Genomic DNA, 27,673 nt, shown 5'->3' on the forward strand with positions numbered 1-27,673 from the left:
TGAACTCAACCTCATTATTAATTTTTTGCAATACATGCCTTATCTCTCATATATATTTTTTTCATTTACAAGTATTATATTAGAAATATAATATTCTCTTTAAGTTAATAAATATTCATTTATCAATAAGTTAAAAAATTATTAAATATTTATTTATCAATAAATTATTTACTAATTTTCCTAACCACAAATCAAATCAAATAGCTTACAAATTAAACCCCAACCTTAAAACAAATCAATTGGCAACAAAATCAAAAACCCTAAATATTCTCATAATTTTATTTCACTTCTCTTCATACTTTTCCCCCAATTCATCAACCAAACACAAGCTAGGTCTAAAAATATAAAATGTACTCCTACAAACAAATCGATAAGGATTGAATTAAAACCCTAAAAATCACATCCCTAAAGACTAGATTCCCAAGCTTTTATTCAATATCTCTATTTGAATTTCTAACCAATTTGTGAGCAAAATATGAACCTTAATCTAAAATTTCCATGACAAAAAAGGTGATCAAAGATGGTAGGGCATTTCCCTCTCAACTCCATAGTAATAGGCGTTTCAACAACCAACATGACAATGCGTGCCATTGATGGACTCCCTGAAGATGGATTTAATAAAATGCACAAATGTTAATTTGAATCCATCAGAATATGTAGTCCTACTAAAGACAAGAATATCATGATGGTTAGACTCTAGTGAATATTGAGTGTATTACACTTTACCCCCTCAACCTATAGCATGTTTTGCACATTGCCTCGTCGAGTTCAAAATCGAGCAATGTACCTTCCATCCTTTATAATTTCATGCATGTGCGTTTTTTGAGAGATGATGTTATTTTTTTAGACGGAAAGACATGTGCTCTCCACGTGACTGAGGGTAAAAGGGTCAATTTATTAAAAAAAAAAACCCTAACTAGTCAGTCATTTTCTTTGTTCTTCTTCTTATTCTACTTCTTTTTCTCTCTTCACTCTTTCTCTCTCCTCCCCAATTCATTGTGGTCGATTCACTCTTTCTCTTTCCTTCCTTTTTCATTGTGGTCGATGTAGATAAACATTTAGACGTCTCTTTTTTTCACCTATTAGAAGATACCCATCAAGGAAAAGTTTTGGTTTTGCTAAGATTTTTCTAAAAATTTTGCAGAATGGTGTGATGTAGGTCTTCCATGGCAGTGCCACCCATAAATAAAAAGCTTCAATTTCATGATATTTATGCTAGGATTTTCAGATTCTTGATTTAGGTTTTTTCAAAAAGCTTGATTTTTTTATTATTTTTTTTTATTTTTAGCTGTGAATTGGAGGTAATCATACAGAATTGAAGTGTTTTTTTTTTTTTTTCCCCTTCTTTTAATTTTATTTTTTGGGGGGTTTGAAAATTTGACATTGAAGTCAGATTTTCAACTTTTTATTGCCATAAACATGATTTTGTTAAATTGTGGGAACTATCGATTTGAATAAAATGGAATATGGGTTTGGAATCTAGTTTTTTATTGTGATGAACAAAGTCCATCTCTAAATACTTACCATAGTTAAGGTTTCAAGCCTAAAATTTCAAGAGATGTAGTCATTTGAATTGGCTTTTTCATCTCATCAAAGACAAGATTGAGGATTGAGGATTAAGGAGGAGAGAGAAAGAGTAAAGAGAGAAGAAGAAAAAGAATGAAGAAATAAGAGGGTTGGTTAGGGTTTTTTTTTTTAAATTTACCCTTTTGCACTCGATCACATGGAGAGCACATGTCTTCCTGTCCAAAAAAATAACGTTGTCTCTCAAAAACTGTACATTGCATACAATTATAAAGGATGAATGGTACATTACTCAATTTTGAACTCGATCGGGTAATGTGCAAAACACGCTATAAGTTGGAAGGGTAAAGTGTAATAAACCCTTGAATATTTGATTGGTAATTAATACCCATTTCAACTGTAGTAGTAGTTTTCTAATTTCTGTTCCACCTTCAATGACTTTAATGGCTTTATTGTTGAGGTAAAGAAGGATGGTATTGACTAAAAAGAAAGACCATGTTGAGGTTAGCTCAAAAAGTTTTAAAACCTTAAACAAACCAATTGCAAATGGAGATGTGAACAGAGAGAGTTTTAGATAGAGAAGCACAAGGAAATGAAGTTACAAGAAAAAACAAGAAACTCCATCGCTTTATGATGAGAGCTTCCAAGACTTTTTGCCTAACCAAACAATCCTAAAACAAGCCCTAATGAAAATTTCAAGCTAATCAAGAATTAAAAAAAAAAAAAAAAAGAACATAATGAAAGTACCTTAGAGCAAAGTTCAAAGATGATTAATGAGAGTGATGAGAATTCGGGGGAAAATGTCAACTGATTCGTAGGTGGGGACAATTATGATAATTTGTTCCAATCCGAGACAAACAATGACAAAGATATTTTTTCTAAAAGAGATTCTCTAAAGAACCTTATATACAAGTGAAAAAAAAATCATGTTTTGCATGAAATGAATATATTCATATATCTCTTATTCATATTTATGAAATGATAAAATATGGTAAAACCTATACCAATAATTGGCTCACATAAGAACAGACATATTGCTTCACGTAAGAGTACGCGTGGAATACCAAAGGGAGTTATTCATGTTCAAGCAAGTTTTAACAATACCGTTGTGACCGTTACAAATGTATGAGGTCGGGTGGTTTCCTGGTCCTCAATCAATACTTGTGGATTTAAGGGTACAAGTAGAGGGACACCATTTGTTACTCAAATCGTAGCAAAAAATGCTATTCAAAAGAGTAAAAGGAAAAAAGGAGGGTATTGAAAACCATTTGGGGGTAATTCTAGAATATTTGAATGATGGGAATGGTGTTTTGGGTTTTTTAAAATTGTAAGGTGGATGTGTTCACAAGTTTTCAAGTGGATGTGTAAATAAGATGGATGCAAAGAGAGTTTGGGTGAATGCATTTATAATTTCCCTTTTTTAAAAAAAAGAAACATTTCTCTTAAAATCACTTCAACTATTTTTCTAAATTTTCAAAATTATTTTTTAAAATATTACCAAACACTTATTTTTTATGTTAAAAACACTTCTTAAGTGTTTTTTGGACTAAGAAACATTTGTAAGAAGCACTCTCAAACAAGTTTTAAATCAAACTTTAATCTCTTTTTTTTAGTAAATAACCTTATGTTATATCAAATAATAATAATAATAGTAAATAAAAAAAATAAAAAAAATGATAAGCATTGAAAGTTACTTGAAAGTGAGGTTCCAAGACTTTCCTCCTAACCAAACAATCCCAAAACCTAAACCCTAACAAAAATTTCAAGCTAATCAAACATTTAAAAAAAATGAAGAACAACAAAATGGCCTTGGAGCATAGTTCAATGATGTTGAATGTGATGAAAACATTTGGCCTGTGGAGTCTCCACTCAAGTGGAGAGGGAAAGAAGAAGAAGAAGAAAGTGAAATAGGAAGAAAAGAGTGAAAGGAAAATGGAGGATACCCAAAAACACTGTCCATGTAACACAATCTGTCATTATTGGGCTTTTTTAACTTTTGCGGCAATTTTAAAAAATTATAATTAAAAAATGATAGTTTTGAAAATATTGATAGATTTACGGCAGTTTTGGCCACGTGGAAGGTGTCTTTTGAAGAGACACCTTCCACAATTTTCAAAATCATGAAAGAATTGAATTTAAATTAAAGGTGTCTCTTGAAGAAACACCTTCTACAATTTCAGAAAATTTGATTTATATTAAAGGTGTCTCTTGAAAAAACACTTTCCACGTGGCAAAAAATCCAATATACATTAAAGGTGTCTCTTGCAGAGACACTTTCGACGTGGCAAAAAATCCAATATGCATTAAAGGTGTCTCTTGAAGAGACACTTTCCACAATTTGACAAATTTAAATGTCTTATGAATTTGATTTTAAAGCTAAAGATGTCTCTTAAAGAGACACCTTCTAGAATTCCAAAAAATTAGATTTATATTAAATGTGTCTCTTGGAAAGACACTTTACACAATTCCACAAAATCCAATATGTATTTTATTTGTGGAAATGATTTTAAAGCTAAAGATGTCTTTCTTTAATGTATGAAAATTGTGGAAAGTGTCTCAGTATAAACCCATTTTTTAAAAAATAATAGAAGGTGTCTCTTCAAGAGACACCTTCAATATAATTCCATTTTTTGGGAATTGTGAAATGTGTCTCTTGATACCTTCCACAATTTTAAAAATATTGAGTTTATACTGAAAGTGCTTGTTCAAAAGACACTTTCCATAATTTCCATTCAAACAGTGGAAAATTTTGAATTTATACTGACACCTTCCATAATTAAAAAAAAATGGAATTATATTCGGACGCCTTTCATAATTTTTTTAAAAATGGGTTTATACTGAAAGTGTCTCTTCAAGAGACACTTTCAACAAATTTTCAGTGAAAATTTCGAATTTTGAAAAGGGAATTTCTTCAACTGATGTATGTGGATTGCCTATTAAAGATCAACATACCTTCTTGCAATAGTTGAGAGCAATGAAACAAATAAAAATATTTCTTATTTGTTTTTAATTTTAACAAAAAAAAAAAGGATAGTATTTTTTATTTTTTATTTTAACAAATAAAAAGTGAAGAATCTCCTTGAATTTAAATTTCAATTTCAATTTCAATTTCAATTATTGCAGGTACTAATCTAATCAGGTTATTATTTTTTTATTTTGTTGCAACCCCCATTTGATTCCCAAGTTTTTGCAATCCCCGTTTGATTCCCAAGAAAATCCATCCCCATTTGCTTTCCGGGAAAATTCATCCTCCTTTGATTTCCGAGAAAGTCCATGCAAAACCCCCTAAAAAAACAAACAAAAAAAGGCTTTTTTTTTTTTGCTCCGTTCTTTCTGGATCTGTCCAGGGGTCTCTTTGCTTTTGTGCCATTGGATTTAAATTTCACAAACCCTAAATCCACGATTTTTGAGCCACGCTGAAAAACACAAACTTTTCCCTCAAATCATGATCACCTTTCCCCTCAAATCATGATCAGATTACCAAATAGCTTATGTTTTTTTATAAAAAAAAATTGGGCAGATACCCTGTGCGTAGGCTGGACTGGTAGGAAATATTGGGAATTTTTTTTTTCAACTTTCCCACACTTTCTTGACAACCAAACAGAATCACAACAAGCCGAACCACAAAAAAAAATTAAAACTTTCTCCATTATTTTTAGTCTACTCAGTTTCATTGTAAAAAAAAACAAAAACTTTATTTTTTTTACAACTTTCCCACACTTTCTCGGTGACCAAACACAACCACACCACCAAATATAACCACAAAACTTACAGAAAACACCGGGGGCAATGGTTTCTCAGATCTACACTTCACTTCCTTCCTATTGGTGTTGAGGCAAGGATCTCCACCCCATGATCAGCGTGCGGGATAATGGGTTTTCGGGCAGAGGAGTTTTGATGCAGAGAAGAAAATGGGAAGGGAAATGAAAAGGGGGAATGGGTTTTCATATCTCATCCTACGTGTTCAAAAGTGCCGTAGATTTGGAATTATTTTCCAAACTATGGTATTTTAAATATTATTTTTTTTAATAACATTATATTTATCAAGAATCCGTGTCTTCTTGAAGACAACCTGGCAGGCTCATTCGGAAATCATCCAACAACCCTCTTGAGTAGAGAATAATAAGTAACCCCAACTATCTTGGGGATTCTTGATAAATATACTGCTTTTAAAAAAAATAATATTTAAAATACCATAGTTTGGAAAATAATTCCAATTCTACGGCACTTTTGAACACGTAGGATAACACGTCGGATGAGATATAAAAACTCATTCCCCCTTTTCATTTCCCTTCCCGTTTTTCTTCTCTTCCCTTCCCATTTTTCTTCTCTGCATCAAACCTCTTCTGCCCGAAAACCCACTATCCCGCACGTTGATCATGAGGTGGAGATCCTTGCCTCAACACCAATAGGAGGGAAGTGAAGTGCAGATCTGAGAAACCATTGCCCCCGGTGTTTTCTGTAAGTTTTGTGGTTATATTTGGTGGTGTGGTTGTGTTTGGTCACCGAGAAAGTGTGGGAAAGTTGTAAAAAAAATAAAGTTTTTGTTTTTTTTTACAATGAAACCGAGTAGACTAAAAATAATGGAGAAAGTTTTAATTTTTTTGTGGTTCGGCTTGTTGTGATTCTGTTTGGTTGCCAAGAAAGTGTGGGAAAGTTGAAAAAAAAAAAATTTCCCAATATTTCCTACCAGTCCAGCCCGCGCACAGGGTATCTGTCCAATTTTTTCAGCGTAATCTGATCATGATTTGAGGGAAAAGCTTTGTGATCATGATTTGAGGGGAAAGGTTGTGTTTTTCAGCGTGGCTCAAAAATCGTGGAGGGTTTGTGAAATTTAAATCCAATGGCACAAAAGCAAAGAGACCCCTGGACAGATCCAAAAAGCATGGAGCAAAAAAAAAAACATTTTTTTGTTTGTTTTTTTAAGGGGTTTTGCATGGACTTTCCCGGAAAGCAAATGGGGGATGGATTTTCTTAGGAATCAAACGGGGATTGCAAAAACTTGGGAATGAAACGGGGGTTGCAACAAAATAAAAAAATAATAACCTGATTAGATTAGTACCTGCAATAATTAAAATTGAAATTGAAATTCAAATTTAAATTCAAGGAGATTCTTCACTTTTTATTTGTTAAAATAAAAAATAAAAAATACTATCTTTTTTTTCACTGAAAAATTGTTGAAAGTGTCTCTTGAAGAGACACTTTCGGTATAAACCCAATTTTTTAAAAATGATGAAAGGCGTCCGAATATAATTTCAGTTTTTTGTGATTATGGAAGGTGTCAGCATAAATTCAAAATTTTCCACTGTTTGAATGGAAATTGTGGAAAGTGTCTTTTGAACAAGCACTTTCAGTATAAACTCAATATTTTTAAAATTGCGGAAGGTATCAAGAGACACATTTCACAATTCCCAAAAAATGGAATTATATTGAAGGTGTCTCTTCAAGAGACACCTTCTATTATTTTAAAAAAATTGGGTTTATACTGAAAGTGTCTCTTCAAGAGACACTTTCCACAATTTTCATACATTAAAGAGAGACATCTTTAGCTTTAAAATCATTTCCACAAATAAAATACATATTGGATTTTGTGGAATTGTGTAAAGTGTCTTTCCAAGAGACATATTTAGTATAAATATAATTTTTTGGAATTCTAGAAGGTGTCTCTTCAAGAGACACTTTTGGTATAAATTAAAATTTTTAGGAATTGTAGAAGGTGTCTCTTTAAGAGACATCTTTAGCTTTAAAATCAAATTTATAAGACATTCAAAATTTTCAAATTGTGGAAAGTGTCTCTTCAAGAGACACCTTTAATGAATATTGAATTTTTTGCCACGTGGAAAGTGTCTCTTCAAAAGACACCTTTAATGCATATTGGATTTTTTGCCACGTCGAAAGTGTTTTTTCAAAAGACACCTTTAATATAAATCAAATTTTCTGGAATTGTAGAAGGTGTCTCTTCAAGAGACACCTTTAGCTTAAATTCAATTCTTTCATGATTTTGAAAATTGTGGAAGGTGTCTCTTCAAAAGACACCTTCCACGTGGCCAAAACTGCCGTAAATCTGTCAATATTTTCAAAACTACCATTTTTTAATTATAATTTTTTAAAATTGCCGCAAAAGTTAAAAAAGCCCGTCATTATTATACAGAGCACACCTCCAAAGTATTTTCTCTAAAAATCACTTCAAACATTTTTTATTAAATTTTCAAAAATATTTTTCAAAATATTGTCAAATACTTATTTTTTTTTACCTTAATAATATTTTTAAGTAATTTTAGGATTAAAAACATTTGTAAAAACACAATCAAACGAGTTCTAAATCAAACTTGAATATTTTCTTTTCTTTTCTTTTCTTTTCTTTTTTGGTAAAAAATCTTAGGCTATATCAAATAATAATAATAATAATAATAATCATAATAGTAAATGAAAAGAAAAATAAAAGATAGAAGAAAAATAATAAGCATGGAGAGTCACTTGAAAGTGAGGTTTCCTCTCAACTCTCAAATAATAAAGGATAAACGCAATTAACTGGTTTGCATGTAAATGTTCCTGCTTATACAATAAATGGATTCAGCTGATCACATCACAGTGGTAAATGAAAAAAAAAATGGAAGAAAAATAATAAGTTTAGAGAGTTACTTGAAAGTACGCCAAAGAATAGAGGATAAAAGCAATTAACTGATTTGCATATAAATGTTGCCGCTTATACAATGAATGGATTTACCTGATCGCATTGTAGGTAAAACTCAACCAAAACTGGCCAAACCAAACATTATTATTTCGAACCCAACATCCGGAAAAATGTTGCCAACCTGAAAGAGAAAGTACATGATGACACCCCACCTTAATCTTTATTGTACATAAACTTAATTGCATATACAGAGATTAAACTCAACTGCATATACAGAGATTAATCAGCCGAATAAATAGGAGCCGGCAGGAAAGGAAATGGTGCCACAGACGCATAAGCCACTGGTGACTTTGCTGGACTCCCAGCTGCAGGCCACCTTGCCTTGTTCTGACTTCTCACATTTTCATTCTCCTGTTCTAGAGTGCCCGAGGAAGATGATAGCTCAACCGTCTTCTCGGAGTTGTCTTGGACAAGGCCCTGTTGGTTATCAGTCACACGGTGAACTATAAGCCCAGACATGAATACTGGGAGATACAGGAGGCTGGCATGGAACATCCTCCTGGCCTTTTGTTTTGTGCGGTCTCTGTAGAAAGCAAATGCTGCAGCACTAATTGCAAGGGTGAGGAGTGATGATTCAAGACAAAACCATCCTGAAGTTACACCCCCTGCAGAGAGAAATGGTTCAGTGAACTCTCTGTGGTAATCACCAAGTCAAACTGAAGTGGAATTGTACATTCATATAGCACTGCTTCCAAGAATCAATCAGTTCATGGCAATTGAACTCAAAGGATGGCAATGGAAATAAGAAAACAGAAAGAGCCATGCAAATAACATGCACTAAGTACAAACTTGGTCCATAAAATATAATTCAATTTCAGTCAATCTATGATCTAGAAGATACTTGGAAAAAATCATCAAATACTACATCCAACAACTAAGGATGGCCCTCCCTCTTGAAGCTATCCTATGGCAAATTTCAGCCCCATCCCTGTTTCATAACCCAGTCAGGGAGGGTAAAGGAACTCCTTTCCTGCCTGCTGCCCCAATTGTTCAGCTACAAAATGGGAGGAAAAATATTCAAAATAAAAAGGGCAAAGAAATAACAAAGGGAAATCCAATTTTGAAATTTGTTTGGTTGCTAAGATAATTCACAGGAAATTCATTTTACACCTATGCCCTTAGCCCCGTGTTTTCTCACATCAGCCAGTCACTTTACTAATTCCTTCACCTTTTTCATCATCTCCTCTCTTTTTTTCACTCATTCGTCTTTTGATGCCATTTAATTGCTCCTGAAGTTGTACCACTTGCGACTAGTCTTCTGTGCTTGCTGAAGTCTACACCATGTTGAATTGGATTTGGCCTTGTATGATATTCTCACATATGGCACTGATTAATTACAACTTTCCCTACCCTATCTTTGCACATCTCAGCGGAGGAATAAGCCAAGAATGATTGGCAAACACATTAATACTAAAAAACTAAGTTGACTAATGGCATTCTGATGGTTGAGTTAGTCATGGCATTGAATGTCAAAATCTAAGGTAGAAAAAAAAAAAGTATTGAGAATAGAATACTTTCATTCCTTGCACCTTTCGCTTGGGTTTATAAACTATGGGGAGGTGTGACCCTCCTCAATCTCACTTTATTTGGTTAAGGAGCCCCTTTTGCTTCAGTCACATTAAATACAAGTAAAGGGTTAATAACAATAATCAGTCCATTTCATGACTGTACTGCAACATGTCGTCAGAAACAAAGACATAGCACTCTACCATGTCACAATTAATACTTGGGATGTCTTCTACATGTCGCAATTAATTTAGAAGACATAGCAATTTACCATATCAAGTGTTGCCTATCTGGCCTCCATCCTAAATAGATATGGCAATATGTCATGTTCATGTCATGAAGTAAGAAATACTAAAAATTTAATCAACATGAACATGACCAATTTAATAATCATGTCAAAATGACTCTACATGAACACAACTCATTATTATACAAGTAACACAACACAACCTGTGTAAACCATTTGATAAACATGGTTGGGTTAGATTGTGCACAGATTGACACAAATAACCCGTTAGCATGATTCAAATTGATTAAATTCATTAAAACCTCATTAACATGATTATAACTTATTAAACCCATTAAAATAATTATAATCAACCTATCAAAAAAAATTAAAATAATTATAATCAGCTAACTTGTTTAAGATTTTAAATGTATAAAATCTTATTTCAAACAAATTTTTTCATTGTTTTTAATTTTTAACTCTCAAAACATTTTTTTGTTTTGGTTTTGACTTTAATTAATTTAATTTAAAATTTTTAATTATAAGATGTTTATAAGATAGAAGATAAAGTAATCTCTTAATCTTACATTTGTTTTATAATTTTATGTAATTTTTTAATATATTAAACTTTTTTTATTAAAATATATTAAATTTTGTTTTAATTAGCTTAATAATTTAACTATGCGATATTTATAAGTAAAGGATAAAACATTTAAAAAATTTTAAAATATATAAAGATAATAAATTTATATATGTTAAACAAGTGGTAAACGGATCGTGTCTTAATCATGCCATTTTGACATGATTAACTACATAAGTTAAACAAATTTATGATTAAAACCTAAACAAGAATCATTAGTTAAACAAGTTATATGAGTTGAGAACAATATTACAACCCCAAACTCATTAATTTTATGTTATTTTTTAGTCATGTTAAATTTGCCACCCCTCCTCCCGAAACATCCTAGCAGGTTACTCCCTTGTCTCAACTTAACCTACCACTTGATGGTCATCCAATCTTTACTCGCCTTTAAAGTTCAAATTGTTGACAAGATGTCGTTCCATCTTGCCCAACCCTACTTGCCATGTGGCACATAGGATTTGGCCCACAGATATTTAGGCTAGGCGAAGTTGAGACAAAAACTAACCCAAGGTTTGAGCAAGTTTAGGACAAGATTTGCTTGAATTGTCCCCCTAGACCCTTAGGATAGAAATTGCCCAGAAGCTCAAGCATGGACCCATTGTGACAAATACCGCCTATGGATCCTACAGGTTTAAGACGAACACTACATGACCTGACCCTAACATCTAGAGATCAAGATCACCAAAAGAAAACTAATCAAGGGTTTGAGCAAGTATAGGACAATATTTGCTTGAATTGTCCCCTAGACCCTTAGGATAGAAATTGCCTAAGAGTTCGGGCATGGACCCTTTGTGACAAATACTACCCATGGATCCTACAGGTTTAAGACGAACATTACATGACCTAACCCTAACATCTAAAGATGAAGATCACCAAAAGAAATATGCAAGGCAAATGACTTGAAATAAGTCTCATTCTAAGCCAATGTAGCAACCCAAGACCGTTACTAAAACATGATGATGTTAGGATTAAACTTTTTTTTTTTTTATAAGTGAGCGCAAATAAATTAAGGGGTAGAAAGCCACAAAGCATACAGGAAGTATACATAGCAGCCTAAGCAAAAACACATGAACAAAACACACACCATCCCTTAAGGAACGGCAAGCCATTCCAAAAAACCTAAAAGCGAAGAGGACTCCTCTCCCATAGCATAGGCAAAAAGAAAGTTTGAATAGCAGAGGCATGGGGAATTGAAGACTAACTTCATAGTGTTTGATAAAGAGTTACATGCCCCCCTCAATGAGTTCCTCTAACCTACCCTTAAGACAAAACCTACCAACCTTAGATGATGAAAGGATGTCATAATCCTTTATCATCCGAGAGACATTAACTCTTAACATAGCCATTAGGGTGGGGGAGAACAAGAAGTGCCCTATAAGAAGAAAATGAAAACTAAAGGGAAGAAAGACAAAAACTAAAGAGAGAGAGAGAAAAAAAGGTAAGAGGGTGAAAGCAAAGGGCTTACATACCCCCACTCCCACCTACCAAAAAAAGGAAAAACCAAGAAGAGGTGTAACAAGCCAATGAATATCAAAAAAGAAAACCTTCGAATCTCAAACCTTTAGCCACCAAATCCTAGGAAAATGTGGGCCCACTTATCATTTTTCCTGCTCTAAGAAAATCTAGCACAAGAAATTGAGAGAGAGATAAGTGGGCCAAATCTCAGGTGCCATTTGGCAAGCAAGGGCCTAGAACAATGCTCATTGACAACTCCCTAAAGGCATGTGAAGACCGGATAATCATCAAGTAATCAATCAAAATGTGACAATGGAATAAACTATTCAAAATGATTTAAGATGGAGGTCAGACAGATGGCACGTGGTACCTAATGGTTGTAACATTAATTGTAACATACAAAAGACATCACACACATCAATTGCAACATGTGAGAGGTCTTGTCTTCATTAATGGCAACATGTTGTGGCACTGCTCTCCTTAATGATCAAAAGAACAATCTCTACTAACCCTTCACCCACATTTAATGCAAAACACTAAAGCACTAGGGTCTACCTAATAAGGTTAGGTGAGATTGAGGGTGAAACCTCACCACTACTTTATATAAACTCAAGCAAAAGACAAAGAAGATGTGCATTCTACTGTCAATACTTATTTTGTTTAGGAATCCTCACTATGATGGCTGACTTAACCATCAGATCGTCATATGCAAACTTAGCTGATAGGTAAAATGTTTTCTAATCACTCTAGTGTTCTCACTTATTCAAGCACATGCAGAGCCAAAGCAAGATAAATCAAAACACTTGGTTGTTAGGAAAATTGAAAGAAAAATTAACAAAGGTCCAAAACCCCAAAAAGAGTGTTTGATTGCCAAAAAAATGAAAAGAGAAACACATCAATCTCCAAGTAATGGAAAATGACATTGAGAGAGTATTGGAACTCCTCGAAGCATTATATTTGATGTTGTGGTCGAGGGATGGCACCATGGTTGCAAAGAAGGCATCTAGCATTATTGTAGCTGTGGAGAAAGCAATGTGCAGAAGAACTCAAGCAGATTAAGATTTGGGGAAATTTATCTAATGGTAATTTGGCAAATATTTAAAACATAAAGAATGATTTAGTAAAATTATAGTCAAGGCAGGCACTATAAACACCTGCCCTTAATCTGAAACGGGTTAAAGCAAATCCCAAACCTGCATCTACACTGATTATTCCTTCCCAAAGTCGTCCTTAGAAGGGTAGTAGCACAATCAAGTAACCTAAAAAACCTGTCTCATTGTCATCCCTACAAACAACCATGTAAAAAGCAATAATGCTAATTGGCATTCTCTCTACGAACATGAGCACTTGTCCTGCATGCTAAAATAAACTGATATGTAGATTCACGGATTTTATATTCTGGATTTTGCAAGTATAACCAGGACACTGAGGAAACTATAAAATACTTAAGTACAATCGAAATTGACAAGGCAAGGCTACGACACAGTCAGAGCAAAAACAACTGAAGACATGTCCCAAACTTTATTTTGAAAATGAAACATTACGTGACATGATATTAGCATATCCAGTCACTAAATCACTTCAATTGTTTGTACTAAAAGGGGAAAAAAAGATGGAAAAAATGGCTATGTATGCATCAGGATTAATTCAATGAGAAAGATAATCACCTCCAAAATCTGAAATAACAAGTAATTAAAAACCTTAAGAAGAGGAACTATTTTACAAAAGGAGGAACTGAAACTCTGAAGTCACTGGCCAAATTTCATATAAAATTAAAACAAGAGTCTCATAAAGTCTATGTTAATCTTTTAGTTTTAGAAACCTGACAATGATTATTAAGATGTCATTACATGATTTTACAGTCCAGCAAGAAATATCCGCACACGAAACGAAATAACACAGTTACATGCTTTAGTAATTGGACTGGCAAGTTCGTTGTAATTCAAGAAGTTCATTAAGTTTCAGAAGAAACAAATAAAAGCAAAAGGGTTCACTTTACACAGAAATCGCTTCAGTAGTCCAAATAAGGCACTTAAAAATCACAAAAGTCACTCAATAATACAAATGGATTTGACCAAGGTTAAAGTTCTTAACTTTTTTTGATAGGTAAATAAGGAAAATATATTAAAAGCGCTTGCAAAATGATGCAACAGAGTACACACAAAGTCTACAAAAAAAAGGCTAAAAGGCAAGCAAGAGAAAGGAAAGGCAAAGCAAACACCAACCACCCAAACCAAACAACCAACCCTGAGAGAGCTAGGTTTACCATATCAGGAGAACCCAAGAATAGAGAGAAACCACCACTAGAAGCACAACCTTGACATAGTTACCACCCTCCCCCGCCCCCGAAACCCAACCACAACCCAAAACCCTCAACCAAACACTAAAAACAAAACAACAACCTCGCAAAACAAGTGTTGAATCCCCAATGCTCCTCCCCCTTCCCCTGACAGTGAGCGGAGAACTATTGTAATTAACCGAACACTGGTTTTTGGATTTTCCTCTCAAAATGGGATGCCAATGGAAGATTTGCCTTTCCATTTGAGAACTTAATCCCATGCCCTTTTCATGACTCCAATTTATTTAGAAGGGAGTTGATCTCCTTTTCAAACCCTGCAACTAGTATCCCCACATAGCCGCTAAAGTTGACAAACTTACTAGGAAAGCTATCAAGATCCTCCCCCTCAAATCGCAAGCAAGCTCCATGGCCTTAGAGGGCTCTAGCTCCTCAGCCCTAACCACCAACTCCTTACCTGAAGGATCCTTCACAAAACTTCTTGAAATCTCCAACAGACTACCATCTTTAAGCAACATCCTTAGCGGTTAGCTCCTAGAGTCCAAAAGCCCCAAAGAAGAGAAAGAAGGGCTAGGATACCTGTTCGCCTCTGCCATGAGGGCTTTGTCGGTGATTGCCACACAGGAGCATGTCGGCACCGATGTTGGTAACAACCCTTACCTCTCAACCACATCTCCAACACAACTCCTCTGCTAAGGTCACTTGAGCCTCTGTAGAAAAACAACTCCCTTTGCGAAGCCCTAGCGAACCCTTTTCTCCCTTAGCCAATTCTAATAAAACACAGCCCTCCCTTAAGACCACCCCCCCTACCAAACTTAACCTTTCATAGGAATAGCCCCACTCTTAATGCTCCCACCACTTCATAATCAAATCGAAGAGGTCTCTAAAGCAGCAGGCCCACTAAGGCCTTAGGCCTAAAAGGAAACACAACCTCTAGGTTCCTGGGACCCACCCATCCTCTAGTGGCCCAAACTCCAAGTCCTTAACTCAACCCCACCAAAGCCTCCCTTAACACAAGGATCAACAAAATTGACACCTCTTTCTCTGGCAGTATGCCTCTCATAGGCTCCTTAGTCTTCCCACCCTCCTACAACTTTTGCAAAACAGAAAGTTGCAACCTTTCCTGCATGAGCAATCCTACCACTGAACTGCAACACGTCAACGCCTGCACACTAACAGGGTTGCCCTTCCTTTCCCACTCCTACGTCGGCATGTGGACCACCCTCCCCACCTCCCCTTTCCTCTAGCCCACAAGAACCACTGCTACTACTTCTTAGGACCGACCACCAATGAAAAACTAGGTGGAGCTATCGTCAAAATCAAACAAATGCAGGGCTCCCCCCAAGACTGAGATTTTCAACCCCTCCTTTCAAAGACCAAACATTAGTCACCAAACTTTTCAACGAAATTAAATCAAGTAGCGGGTCTGAAACCTCTACAAACCACCCTACCAAACACCACCTCAATTGCTCCTCCCTACACTTCATCTCACTCTCCCCTAGCTGAAGCCAAATGGCTTCTCCCACCATGGTCAGATCCTTCCTAAATGCATCTACAAAAGTCCCAATAACAGTCCCCTCCTTCGGATTACTCCTCGCCTCTATAGGGGAGACCACTCCTCTAATCTCTCCTAAGGGAATGACTCCTAGAAAATGAAGCTTCTCCACACAAAACAGACCACCCCCCATGGAGGCCATTCCCTTTAGGAAAATCAACAAATACTTCTTCGCCTCCTCAGTCACAACTAAACAAAATAAATGCCTCCCTACCCCATTCTAACAACACTCCATCTTGAACTTTCTCTAACCCTCCTCCCAAGCTTTACTCCACCTCACCAAGCCTTCGTCTCTACAACAAGTTTCCACCCTTTCCAACAAGCAGCATAAACTCAAATCCCCAAACCTAATCCAAGCTGAAAGGCCTCTTCCCCTTTCCTCAATAATGCCTCTCAACTTTCCCCCCCACCTCTACAGAAAAATCAAAGGACTTTGAGGGGATTAAATCATGTTTCACTAATTCAAGGGTGCACTAGCTCTAATTCTCACATCAACTTTCCTTCACTTGCTTTTTGTGTTATTGAGTAGGGACTTGCACGTTTTCAGAATTTACTAAGAAATATTGTTTAGAACTTGTCAAGTAGAACAAATAAAAAGACAACAAAAATTTCCAACCAAAAATCCTTTACAATTGGGAAAATGTAACTCACAATCATAGGCTATGAAACCCAATGGAATCAAGTACAGGGAGTTCCTCAAAGCCACCACTGCAGTTCTCCGACCAGATGCATCAGCAAAAGAAAGCATTCTATACCTAAATGCATAAAAAAGACGAAATGAGTAGAAGGTCAAAAAGCAAAAAGTGAAAGCATGCTGCAAACTCACTGGACATGCCATGCAAGCATTCCAGCTTCTTTATAAGATGTATGCAGAAAATCAACAAGGTGATAAAATCCCTATTGTCCAACCGAAGACCCTTTTCTGGTAATGTGTAGTCATAAATTTCATCAATGTTCATAATAAAAAGATATTAAGGATCATGCCACCAGGTTACATATGTTTATCAACTTTCAGCTTATAACACATAAGGCAAAAGGTTACATAGAACATGGCTAAACACATCCCTTGCTGAAGAATTCTTCCTATACAGCCAAATGGGACAAGATCCATGAAGTATATCCCAAAGCCACAGCTCTGACTTTGACAACAAGGAATATGATAAAGCATGGACATAGCATTTAACTTCATGCATTCAAAATACTAAATGCAGTTAGGAGCATACCCCCCAGCAGCATAATCATCACGACACAAGTATGCTAGGGCCATAAAATGGGGTATTTGCCAAAAATAGAGGGCAGCAGGAAGAATCATTCCATTGAGTGAAACCTGTCCGGCAGCTGCAGCCCACCTAAAACCCAAAACAGATAGGCATGAGCATGTCAGATCAGATATATAGCCAGTGGATATGATATGCAGAATGTTTGTATGCACATGCATGCATTTGATACCATGGGCACAAGCAGACAAGAAACTGGTTCAAAAAGCTAGGTTAGGTTAAGTATGATCTTAAACAACCATGAAGACTACAATCCAAAATGACATTCTGTTTTCATAAATAAAAAAATGTCATTTTCACACAAAGTCTCACCTCCTTCCAGTGCGTTCTCCAATATTGATCTAATGCGAATTATCCAAAGAACATTCTCCGAAGTTAAGTTTTAAAACCCAAACCGATACAGAAATTAACTCAGCTTCTATGCCCACCAGTGCCACCACCCTCCTAATTGGAGGGCAGATTGAACTCAATCATCCAAAATGATATTAAATGGAACTCTCACCTTGGTAACTAACATCCACAGAGATGTGAGAAAACATATTATCTTCCATAATGCAGTCAATAATTACATTTTATCCTTAAAAATCCAGTCATCCCTTTCCACCAAAAAAATGATATATATTTTCAATTAAAAAACCCTATCCATGAAGAAATCTAGGCATTCCTTTCAAGCCAAATAACCCACAAGGATGTGAGGATGGTATCCCCAATCCACACTAAACCCCATAGGAGCCCTACCTATATGGTACCTATCAATACCCAAAAAAGAAAAAACTATCATATCAGGAACATCTACAAGAGATACTAGTAGCAAAAGTACTCTACTACAACTCTAGGGTAAGGGGAGAATGGAGGAAAAATGGAACTTTTTGCATTAAATACTGATGCATGTGCCAAGGGCAGATACTCCGTATAGTTGTAGTTCAGCTTGCAAAGACTTCAATGACAGTTTTACTGTGAGGCTATATGGGAAAGTAAACATAGGTATCAGCACAAGCTATGTAGTTGAGCCCCGAGTATCTTCCTAGGGCTTTAACTTCTATGGATCAAAAATATCCAAGGATGATTATTAAATCTGATTTAGAAAGTTTAATTCAGAAAGAGGTGGTAAAGCTCATTCAAGGAGAAAAAACAAGAAACTGACTACAAGCGCCAATGGAAGAATTTAAGTCATTTAGAGCATGTTTGGTTCGCTGGTTCCTAATTAGGGAATACAAATCATATTTCCAGAAATGGATCCCCAAAATATAATGGATATGAAATTCTCATTCTAACATTAAGTTAAAAGTTAGGATTTTGAGATTCTGGTCAAGTTATATTTCCATTGTAGCATTTGATTATCTTAGCAGCCACTAGAGAATTAATCGAATTTACATAACAATCTTTAAAATAATGTTTATAAAAATTAGATTATTTATAAATAAAAATGGCTTATCCAGTCTTCTTTTACTTTCATTTGTTATGAATTGGAATTAAAAAATAAATAAATAAATAACAAACTAAGATGGTAAGAGATTGCCCCAATTTTGGAGGGGATCTCACATCCAAGGAAATCAAAATTTCTTATCTATACCCCAAACATGATAATCTTTATATCTGAAAATGACGTACTCGTTCCCCAATTAAGAAACTCACAAAATAAGCATACCCTTAATGTATATGAGATGGGACTGCAAGATTGTTCACACCCTTACAGGGAAACTTCTATGCAGATCACTTTGGTAATACAAGGGATGAGCAACATGAAAAGATGGTGATTCCAAGTATCCAACTCCACAAATGACTATTTCTACTAGTAGACATGCCAGCTGTGAATTTTATGAGGCCTCATTCAGTTGATTTGTTTTTCATCCGTAGCACACCACAAAAAAGAAAATCCTTAAAAAACATTCTTTCTGCAAACCAAAACTTAAAACCTTAAGACTCTCTCCACAAATCACCAAGGAATTAATTCTATTGCAAAAATGATGTAGATAATTTAGTGGCATTCTAGCAAACAAGGATAAAAGGACATTGACAATGTTGTGCACTATCAAGGAAGAACTTAGAGCCTAAGAACAAATTCTTAGAAGTCCTATGAGACACAACTGCAACTAAAGAAGACAAACCCACAGTAAAGAAAAAATTACCCAAGCAGTGGCGGAATAGCACCAACAACAGCTCCAACCCAGGTGTTCACTGGATGAATTTGCTTCAATGGAGTGTATACAAAGGCGTAAAGAAGAAGATTAGAAGCTGCAAGCCCCGCTGCCAACATGTTAGCCTGCAACAACCTTGTCATAGAACATGCAACATGAGTCCAATTAATAGAATATTCAAGATATCAAAAAACAAGAGATTATTTTGCATTTGTATTATGGAATGACATGAAAAAAGGGGCAATAGAGTTTATGGCACCACCTTGCATGCCAAAATAGCAGTGCCAGCTACACCAACAGAAGAAGCCCAGGTGACTGCATGATGTATACTAAGGCGACCAGAAGGTAGCGGCCTTCTCATTGTTCTCTTCATTTTAGCATCATTATTTATCTCAAACACCTAACAATACAAAATGCAAAGATTAGTCTGAAAATTCAAGCAGCCTAGCACATGCACGCATGCACATGCGCATGCGCGCGCACACACACACAGACAGTACTTGTAATATGAAAATGATTGTGATTGGAAAAAAAATAATAATCAGTTCAAAAGAAACCTGATTTAAGGAGTTAGCAGATGCTGCAACCATCATGGTACCAGCACAAGTCCAAAAAAGTCCACCAAAATCAATGACATTGCCACTGCCAAGAACAAATCCAGTCCCAGAAGTTGCTACAACCAGCATGCTGGAAAGAATGTCAAACAAAAGGTACGGCATAAGAAGTTTTTAAAATGATTTCAAACATTCACTCAACAGTCAAGGCCCAAGTATAAAGAGAGGAGGATCCTGTATACACCAACAAGTACTGATTTTTTAACACTCATAGATACACAGATAACAACTTGTTAACCACCTTTATTCCAAGAGAGGCATCAAAATCAACCCAAGTTAATGTAGAATGCACAACATGGGCATAAAAATGGAGTTCCATCAGAAAGAAGAGCAGAGCGTGCCTTCCACTCTTGTGACGTAATAGAACAACTAAGATCTCCCTCAGTACAAACTAAAACCTTCAAGATTATTAATCTATGCAGTAATCAATAATGATAAGACCTAAAAACAGAACACCCAACAAGATAAATGTCTTACAAGATCATAGAACAGGTATTGCATGGGCTAGCACGCATCTCTCTATCCATTGAATAACCACCAGGATTGGCATCCCTACCACTTCACAGCAAGTCAAAGGCCAGTGGAACCCCCTAAATCTTACCACTTTTACATAAACATTTCGATGCAAACATTTTAAAAAACAGGGATAAGTTTTTAGCATCCCAAGAACTGATATTATTTTAGTGCACATACCTCACTCTCATCTTGAAATTGTTTCATTTGATTTAAACAAATTTTTGGTTTCTTATCAGGAAAGAAAATATATGAATGAATTATAAATCAATTTTATACTCAGTATAGTTAATATATATTGTTTCATGGTCAGTACATATCAAATCCTGCAACTGCATGTTGTAGTGCTGAGTCTCAAGATCTTATACAAAAGTCCTTCAAGTTCTCTCATTTGTTTGAATTTGAATTATAAATCAATTTTATACTCAGTATAGTTAATATATATTGCTTCATGGTCAGTACATATCAAATCCTGCAACTGCATGTTGTAGTGCTGAGTCTCAAGATCTTATACAAAAGTCCTTCAAGTTCTCTCATTTGTTTGAATTTGAGTTGTCCTCTGACATAGAGAAGGCTCTCTGAAGTGGGCACAAGGTGTTTGCAGGCAAGCCTTTTTTTCTGGACAGATGGTCTCCTTTGCAGGTTGCTATAGAAAAGGAGTTAATGCTAAGGAGAATTGGGAGAGGATAATGGGATTTCTTTGCACCTTTGGAATAAGAGTATGTTCAAAAAGTTGGGGAACACTTGCGGGGGTTTAGTGGCAGAACATGAAGACACCACATTCAAGCAGAATTTGCAGTGGGCCAGAGTTTTAGTCAATTCTGACAGTAGACTTGCACTGGCTTTGCTGAATGTGGTGGTGGGCTTGTCACTCTACACCATTCAGTTATGGTGCGAGATCCAGGTTCCAAACACTGGTTGCAGAGAAAACGGAGGTGGAAGAAGATGGTGTGTGCTCTCCACGTGCTAAGGGGGGAGTATGTGTGGAAGAGGGTTTGGCTAAAAAGGTGGCGAATCACATGTCGATTAGGGAGTCATCTGGGACTGCATAAAATTGGTGCCTAAAGTGGGGCCTAGCTTAAGCCCTCAGCTAGGGATGGCAGAGGGGGCTAGTAGGGCTCAACAGACTGAGGCCCCTTTAGAAAATTTGGGCCCTCTCTTTTGTGAAGGAAGCCAAGCGAAGAAGGTTCTTTTGGGTTTATTAGAGGCCCATCCAAGAGTTCTTTGGTTTGAGGCCAAGAAAATGGATGCTTTAGTGGAGGCCCAGTCTTGCCTTCCTTAAATCAAAGGTCAATCACCTTGTCGCATCCCATCTTCAGGCGTTTTTGTGCCCTACGCTGCAAAAAGTGAGGGTGATGGGAGTGAAGCCCCCCTTTTTGTTCAGTCAGTCTTGTCCTCAAAAGTGGACCGAGCGAGTATGGCAATGTTGACAACAGCAACCAAGGAGGCCCTCTTGGAGGAGGCGGCAAGGTTTTCAGGTGCGTCAATTCCTTCCACTTCTACAAGGGGTGGGGTCTCTTCTTCTTCTTCTCTCTCTTTTTTTGGGAGTTGTGTTGACTGAGGCTTGTTTGAAGAGAGCGTCTTCAAGGGAGTTAAATGTGGAGACCGTTTCTAAGTGTCCTTTGAAGGTGGTCCTTCCAAATGGGAGTCCGCTAGAGCTTACCAAGCATTTGGAAACTCAGTCAAGGAAGGCTTTTGCAATGGACCTCAATAGAGTGGTTTCAAGGATTGATTGGCTTGAGAATAAGTTGTTGGAGTTTAGTAGGTTTTTAAGGTTGCCTATAGAGGGTTTGAAAAGGAGGTTTTGGCCTTGGTTAAAATAATGGAGGCTTGAAGGGGTAATAAAGCTTCAACTTCTAGGATTAAGAGCAAGTTGAATCCCTTGTTGAGAAGATACAAAGAGCTAAGAAAGTTGTCATGCTCAGTTAACTATGACAGGACGTCGACCAAGGAGAAAAGTAGTGTTAAGAGTGGGCAGATATTGTTTCCGTTAATCAATGAAGTTAAAAATTCTTTCATGGAATGTTAGAAGGGCAACTAATGGAGACAAACAAAAGAGTTTAAAATCCTTAATAAGGTCTCAAAGAGTTGATTTGGTTTGTCTACAAGAAAGTAAAGTTCAGAAGATGTCGACTCAGATGGTGAGGAGCTTAGAGGCAAGCAGATTTCTTGATTGGAGAGTGGTGGAAGCCTGGGGAGCATTAGGGGGTGCAGAAGTGTTCTAGGATAACATGGTTTTGGAGCTCATAGAGACAAAGGTGGGTGCTTTCTCCATTTCTTGTTGTTTTAAGAATTGTGAGGACAATTTTAAGTGGTTGTTTACAAGGGTGCATGGTCTTATTCTCAAGAGGGATAATGAGGCTTTTTGGGTTGAGTTGGCTAATATCAAGGGATTATGCAATGACCTTTGATATGTTGGAGGGGACTTCAACATAGTTAGATACCTTGAGGAAAAGAGGAATTGTTCCAAGGGCTCTCCATCTATAAGATGATTCTCATAGATTATAAAGGAGTTGAATCTAAGGGATTTACCTCTGATTAGAGGCCCTTTACTTGGTGCGGGGATTTGAATAATCGTTTTGTATCAAGACTGGATAGGTTCCTTGTGCTTAAAGATTGGGAGTCAGTTTAGCAATATTCTCTAGAGTATTTTCCTTAAACCATTCTTGGATCGTGTTCCAATTTTGTTAGATGGTGGAGAGATGAGAAAGGGAAGAACTCCCTTCAGATTTGAGAACATGTGCCTAAAAGAGGGGTTCATAGAGCAAGTTAAAGCTTAGTGGACAAGCTTTATGGTGAGAGACTCTCACAACCTGGAAGTTGAAAGAGTAGAAAAAGGAGTTAAAAGCGTGGAATAAAGATGTGTTTGGTTTTGTCACAACTAGGAAGGAAGATGCAATGAAGCAATTTGCTTTTGAGGACCTCAAGAAGAGGGAATTTGTCCTTAGTTTTGAAGAGAGAGAGGTTAAGAGACACGCTTTGGAAGATTTAACCAAATTGACATTAATGGAGGAAATCTCTTGGAGGCAAAAGTCTTGAGTTTCGTGGTTGAAGGAATGATATAGGAATACTATTTTTTTTTTCACAAGATGGGCAATGCTCACAAAACAAGAAATTATTTAGCTAGAATCAGAGTAGAAAAGGTCTAGTTTTTCGAGTGTGTGGAGTTTAAGGTTGGTGTTGTGAATGCTTTTCGTAGTCTCTTTTCAAAGGGCAGGGGATTGAGGCCCAACATTAATAGAATGGTCTTTTCTTGTTTAGAGAGTGCAGATGCAAGGGAATAGGAGGCTCCTTGCTCAAAGGAGGTCTTTTTTGCCTTATCTAGCTTAAAAGGGGACAAGCTCCTAGACCAAATGGTTTCACTTTGTATTTTTGGGAGCAATGCTGAGATTTTGTTGAGCAAGAGGTGATGGGATTCTTTAGAGAGTTCTTTGAGCAAGGTTCCTATGTAAGGAGTCTAAATGCTACTTGCTTGGTCTTGATTCCTAAGAAAGGGGCATAGAGGATTTAAAAGATTTCAGACCCATTAGTTTGATAGAGGGTTTATATAAGCTTTTAGCCAAAGTTCTAACTAATAAGCTTAAAAGGATTGTTGGCAAAGTGGTTTTCGATATTCAATATGCCTTTGTGGAAGGAGGACAAATTTTAGGCACAACCCTAATTGCTAACGAGGCCATTGACTCGAGGCTAAAGAGCTCCACTCCTAAAATCATTTGTAAACTTGATATAGAGAAGACTTATGATCATTGTAATTGGAGTTTCTTCTAGATGTCATGGAGAAGATGGGTTTTAGGCAAAAGTGGGTTGGTTGGATGATAGGAGTGAGCTCAACCCAATGGGGATGATTGATAATCTGGAGGAGTTGGCAATAGAATTGGGTTGTCAAATAGGGTGTTTTCCCATATTTGGTTTTACTATGGAAAATATGAAAGAAAATAAAATATAATTTAAATTAGGTAGAAACTTGTACATTTTTCAATTATTTAATCTTTATATAGAAGAGTTAAAATAAATGAAATGAGTTTGAAGCACCATAAAAAATTAATTTATGGATTTTTAGTCTATTTTATATTTTCCTTCACTTTTCCGTTTCTTTTACTTTTCCTCACTATTTTCTTTCCCTCGAACTTTCCGAAAACCAAACATAGCCTATAAGAACTTGAAATGGACAATATAATTCTAGCCCCCTCTACTATCAAACACTATTCTTCCACAACTATAAAATTTTCTTAGGATATGTTTTACATAGAAGAGTTCATAATTCCTAAAAATACCATGTTTACACAACATTGGTGGTTTTTTTTTTCTCAGAAGTCTAAATAGGACTAAATCTGCCTGAAAGTTGATTACAAAGGTGCCCTTCAAACATCATATTTCAAAGAGAATTTCTATTTCTTACATTTTGTATCAAGACAAAATATTATTTGACAAGAAGACTTACGTTAGGCCAACATATAGACTTCAGACCCAAAAAATAAATAAATAGATAAATGAAACAAAACAAAACAAAGAAAAATAAAATTTAGAAGGGAAAAAAAAACCGGACGCCTTAGTTTTGCGGATGACACATATTTTATTTACACCTAAAAAACCATTCTTCTTTTCTCCTGAATATCACAACTGAGATCGTAATGCTCTAGGCTCCTAATCTAATTCATTTGCACATCAGAAAAAGCCCTAGGCTCCTAATCTAATTCCTTTGCACATCAGAAAAAGCCCTAGGCTCCTATTGTTTACAGGAAAGTTCTGAGCAAAAGGGTTTTTCTTTTTATTTTTTGAGAAAATTGCCGAAAAGAGAAGTAAACATAAAATTGTGAATCTCGTCTTTTTAACATTATTAACTCTACTGAAAATTTGGCTTCGCTCCAGAACCAAAACAACATGAAACACCATAGTCAAATTTTCATTTCCATTTATTTTTCGTCAAACAAAATGGTGCGTTGAGGAAATCTAATTCAGTAAGCTCCAAAATTATTCTCTCGAGAAAATCTGCACAACTGATTTCATCCAGAACAAACAAAACAAAACAGTATCCGAATCACGATTCTTGCTTTTCAAATCCAAAACTGAACCGAATTTTGCTTCCAAAATCAAACAAAAACCACTACGAGTTTTGAAAACCCAACCTGAGGCGAGCTTTAGAGAGCTCACAGTAACAGCGACCGTAGTGGCGAGCAAGGTCGACGGCGTCTCTGGCCGACAACGACGTCGTATTGATGGTAGATCCGACAGTTCGTGCTCCATCTGAGGCGATAGAGAATGGTCTAACAATGGCATCGAGAGAGGAAATGGATGAAGAAGTGAGAAAAGTAGGGTTAGGGTTAGGGTTTCGGGAGAAAACGAGTTTTGAATAGAGACTCTGTGAGTTTCTCCACATGGTGGATTTGAATTCGGTGAGACCTTTCTTCCCAGGGCTCTCAGTCTTCTACCTCCTGTTCTGCTGGTTTAAAGGGATTAATGGGAATGAATGTAATAATCACAATTAATTTTTCATTATTATAAAATTTTAAAGTAAGTTATTTATTATTCAATATTTATTGCCACGGGGTCACAGTCCGACGGATTTTTTTATGAATGTACACTTAATGGGGGAATTATTTTTTAAAATGTCGTATATTAGAAAATAATTCTAATTTTACGACACTTTTGAACAAACAAGATTGAGAATGGAAAAAAAATAGTATTTTATATTTGAAGAGAAATGAAAACTCATTTCACCAACCCATTTCTTTTATGAGTCAAAACTCATTTTTTTCTCGGCCTGAAAACCCATTTTCCTACCGGTTCACCATGGAGTGGAGCTCCTTGCATCAACATCGATAGGAAGAATGTGAAGTACAGATTCGAGACACCATTGCCCTCGGGTGTTGTTTATAAGTTTTGTGGTTATGTTTGATAATGTGGTTGTGTTTGGTTATCGAGAAAATGTGGGAAAGTTGAAAAAAAAATAAAGTTTTCATTTTTTTTTACAATGATACCGAGTAAACTAAAAACCTATGCTCTATTTGTTTGTCGAGAAAATCTGAATAAAATAAAAGAATTGAAAATACTTCCACGCAACAGTTTGCTTTGTAGTTTCTGCTACAACTAAAGAACAAGCAAAACGTTAAACTTTACTATTTTTTTTTCTTTTCCTTCAATTTCCAATATTTTCTAGGCAGCCAAACCAAGGTTCAAAATCTCGATTGAGACTAGTACGACTCGGTCGAGTCGTATTCGCCTCAGCCATGGTCGATACTAGATCGATACCCGAGTTGGATATTTTGTCAGCTCGTGAACAAACTCGGTTGAATTGAAGATAAATAAACAGTCTCAGAGTGAATCCCATAGAAACTTTGAGACGACTCCAAGATCATGTTGAGACTAAGCTATTTATGTGGTAATGGAAAAAAAGGTAATATTGGAATAGAGATGGTGGAGGAGAGAAGAGGATCAAAACCCACAAAAATGAAAAATCTAGAGAGTTTGAACCCTGCATCTTCATCCCTATTTGCATTTTCATCATTCTGTATCTTCATAAAGATATTTTGTCTTTGGTCTATACACTCTTCAAAAATGGGTATTATGTAGAGAAATAGGGAGTTGTGGTATTTTGCAGATAAATAAGATGTTGCGGGTTTAGAGGCAAAATGGGTATATCGAGAGAGATAGGTGTTTGATGATGGATGAGGGTTATGAGTATCTAACAGAATTGAGGATTTGGGTTTTAAATAATAATTTGATGACAATTATAATGATAAAAAACGAATAAAGAATATTAGGTTATATCAAATAAACAGGAAACAAATACTTATATAAAAATTAAAATTAATGAATTTATTTTATAAGAAAAATTATATTTATTTTTTTAAAGATGAATCATGGTTTTATTTTTTTAATAATTGAAAATATTTTTTAAAAAATTCAAAATATTTAATTTAAACAATTTTTTTTATAAAAAAAAATTACTTTTTATCTTTTTGATATTCAATAAGAAACATTTATTATCAAGTGATTAAATTAAAATATTTTTAGAGATTTTTAAATATTATTATAAACCATCCCAAAAGTATGCTTTTATTATAATTTGAATAATTTTAATATAATAGAAGTTTATTTTATTAATTTTTTACTTTACTTATTTGTATTTATTTTTTTAATAAATTTTTAAAATTATTTTGAGCTCTTAAATTAGAATTTTTTGTGTACTACTTGATACCAATCCGAGATACTGAGACCGTTGTGCTTCGGGA

At 35.6% G+C, this 27,673-nt stretch overlaps 1 protein-coding gene across 2 annotated transcripts; it reads right to left on the reverse strand.

Annotated features, from left to right (window-relative positions):
• Positions 1–8,185: 8,185 nt before the first annotated feature.
• LOC117931589 (protoheme IX farnesyltransferase, mitochondrial) lies at positions 8,186–25,889 on the reverse strand. Of its 2 annotated transcripts, none has more exons than XM_034852573.1 (7): positions 25,568–25,889; positions 19,872–20,001; positions 19,577–19,714; positions 19,306–19,439; positions 17,123–17,248; positions 16,551–16,654; positions 8,186–8,823 (listed from the first exon to the last, which is right to left on the reverse strand). In XM_034852573.1, the coding sequence occupies exons 1-7, from the start codon at positions 25,816–25,818 to the stop codon at positions 8,438–8,440; spliced, it is 1,269 nt and encodes a 422-aa protein (XP_034708464.1). In that variant the 5' UTR covers positions 25,819–25,889; the 3' UTR covers positions 8,186–8,437. The 2 variants fall into 2 exon arrangements, with proteins under 2 accessions (XP_034708464.1, XP_034708465.1); XM_034852574.1 differs by lacking the exon at positions 25,568–25,889 and adding an exon at positions 20,406–20,672.
• Positions 25,890–27,673: the final 1,784 nt, after the last annotated feature.

This window comes from Vitis riparia, chromosome 15 (assembly GCF_004353265.1).
Source record: "Vitis riparia cultivar Riparia Gloire de Montpellier isolate 1030 chromosome 15, EGFV_Vit.rip_1.0, whole genome shotgun sequence".
Classification (NCBI taxonomy): domain Eukaryota; kingdom Viridiplantae; phylum Streptophyta; class Magnoliopsida; order Vitales; family Vitaceae; genus Vitis; species Vitis riparia.

What these genes read in the sequence shown, in the direction of transcription:
- LOC117931589 (XM_034852573.1), bottom strand. Translation starts at nt 25,818, where the DNA reads ATGTGGAGAAACTCACAGAGTCTCTATTCAAAACTCGTTTTCTCCCGA. An exon ending in GCTATTCCGCCACTGCTTGG is followed by an intron (nt 17,249 to 19,305) that starts GTAATTTTTTCT and finishes TTTGGGTTTTAG; the next exon opens with GTGGGCTGCAGCTGCCGGAC. An exon ending in GATGATTATGCTGCTGGGGG is followed by an intron (nt 16,655 to 17,122) that starts GTATGCTCCTAA and finishes TTATGCATTTAG; the next exon opens with GTATAGAATGCTTTCTTTTG.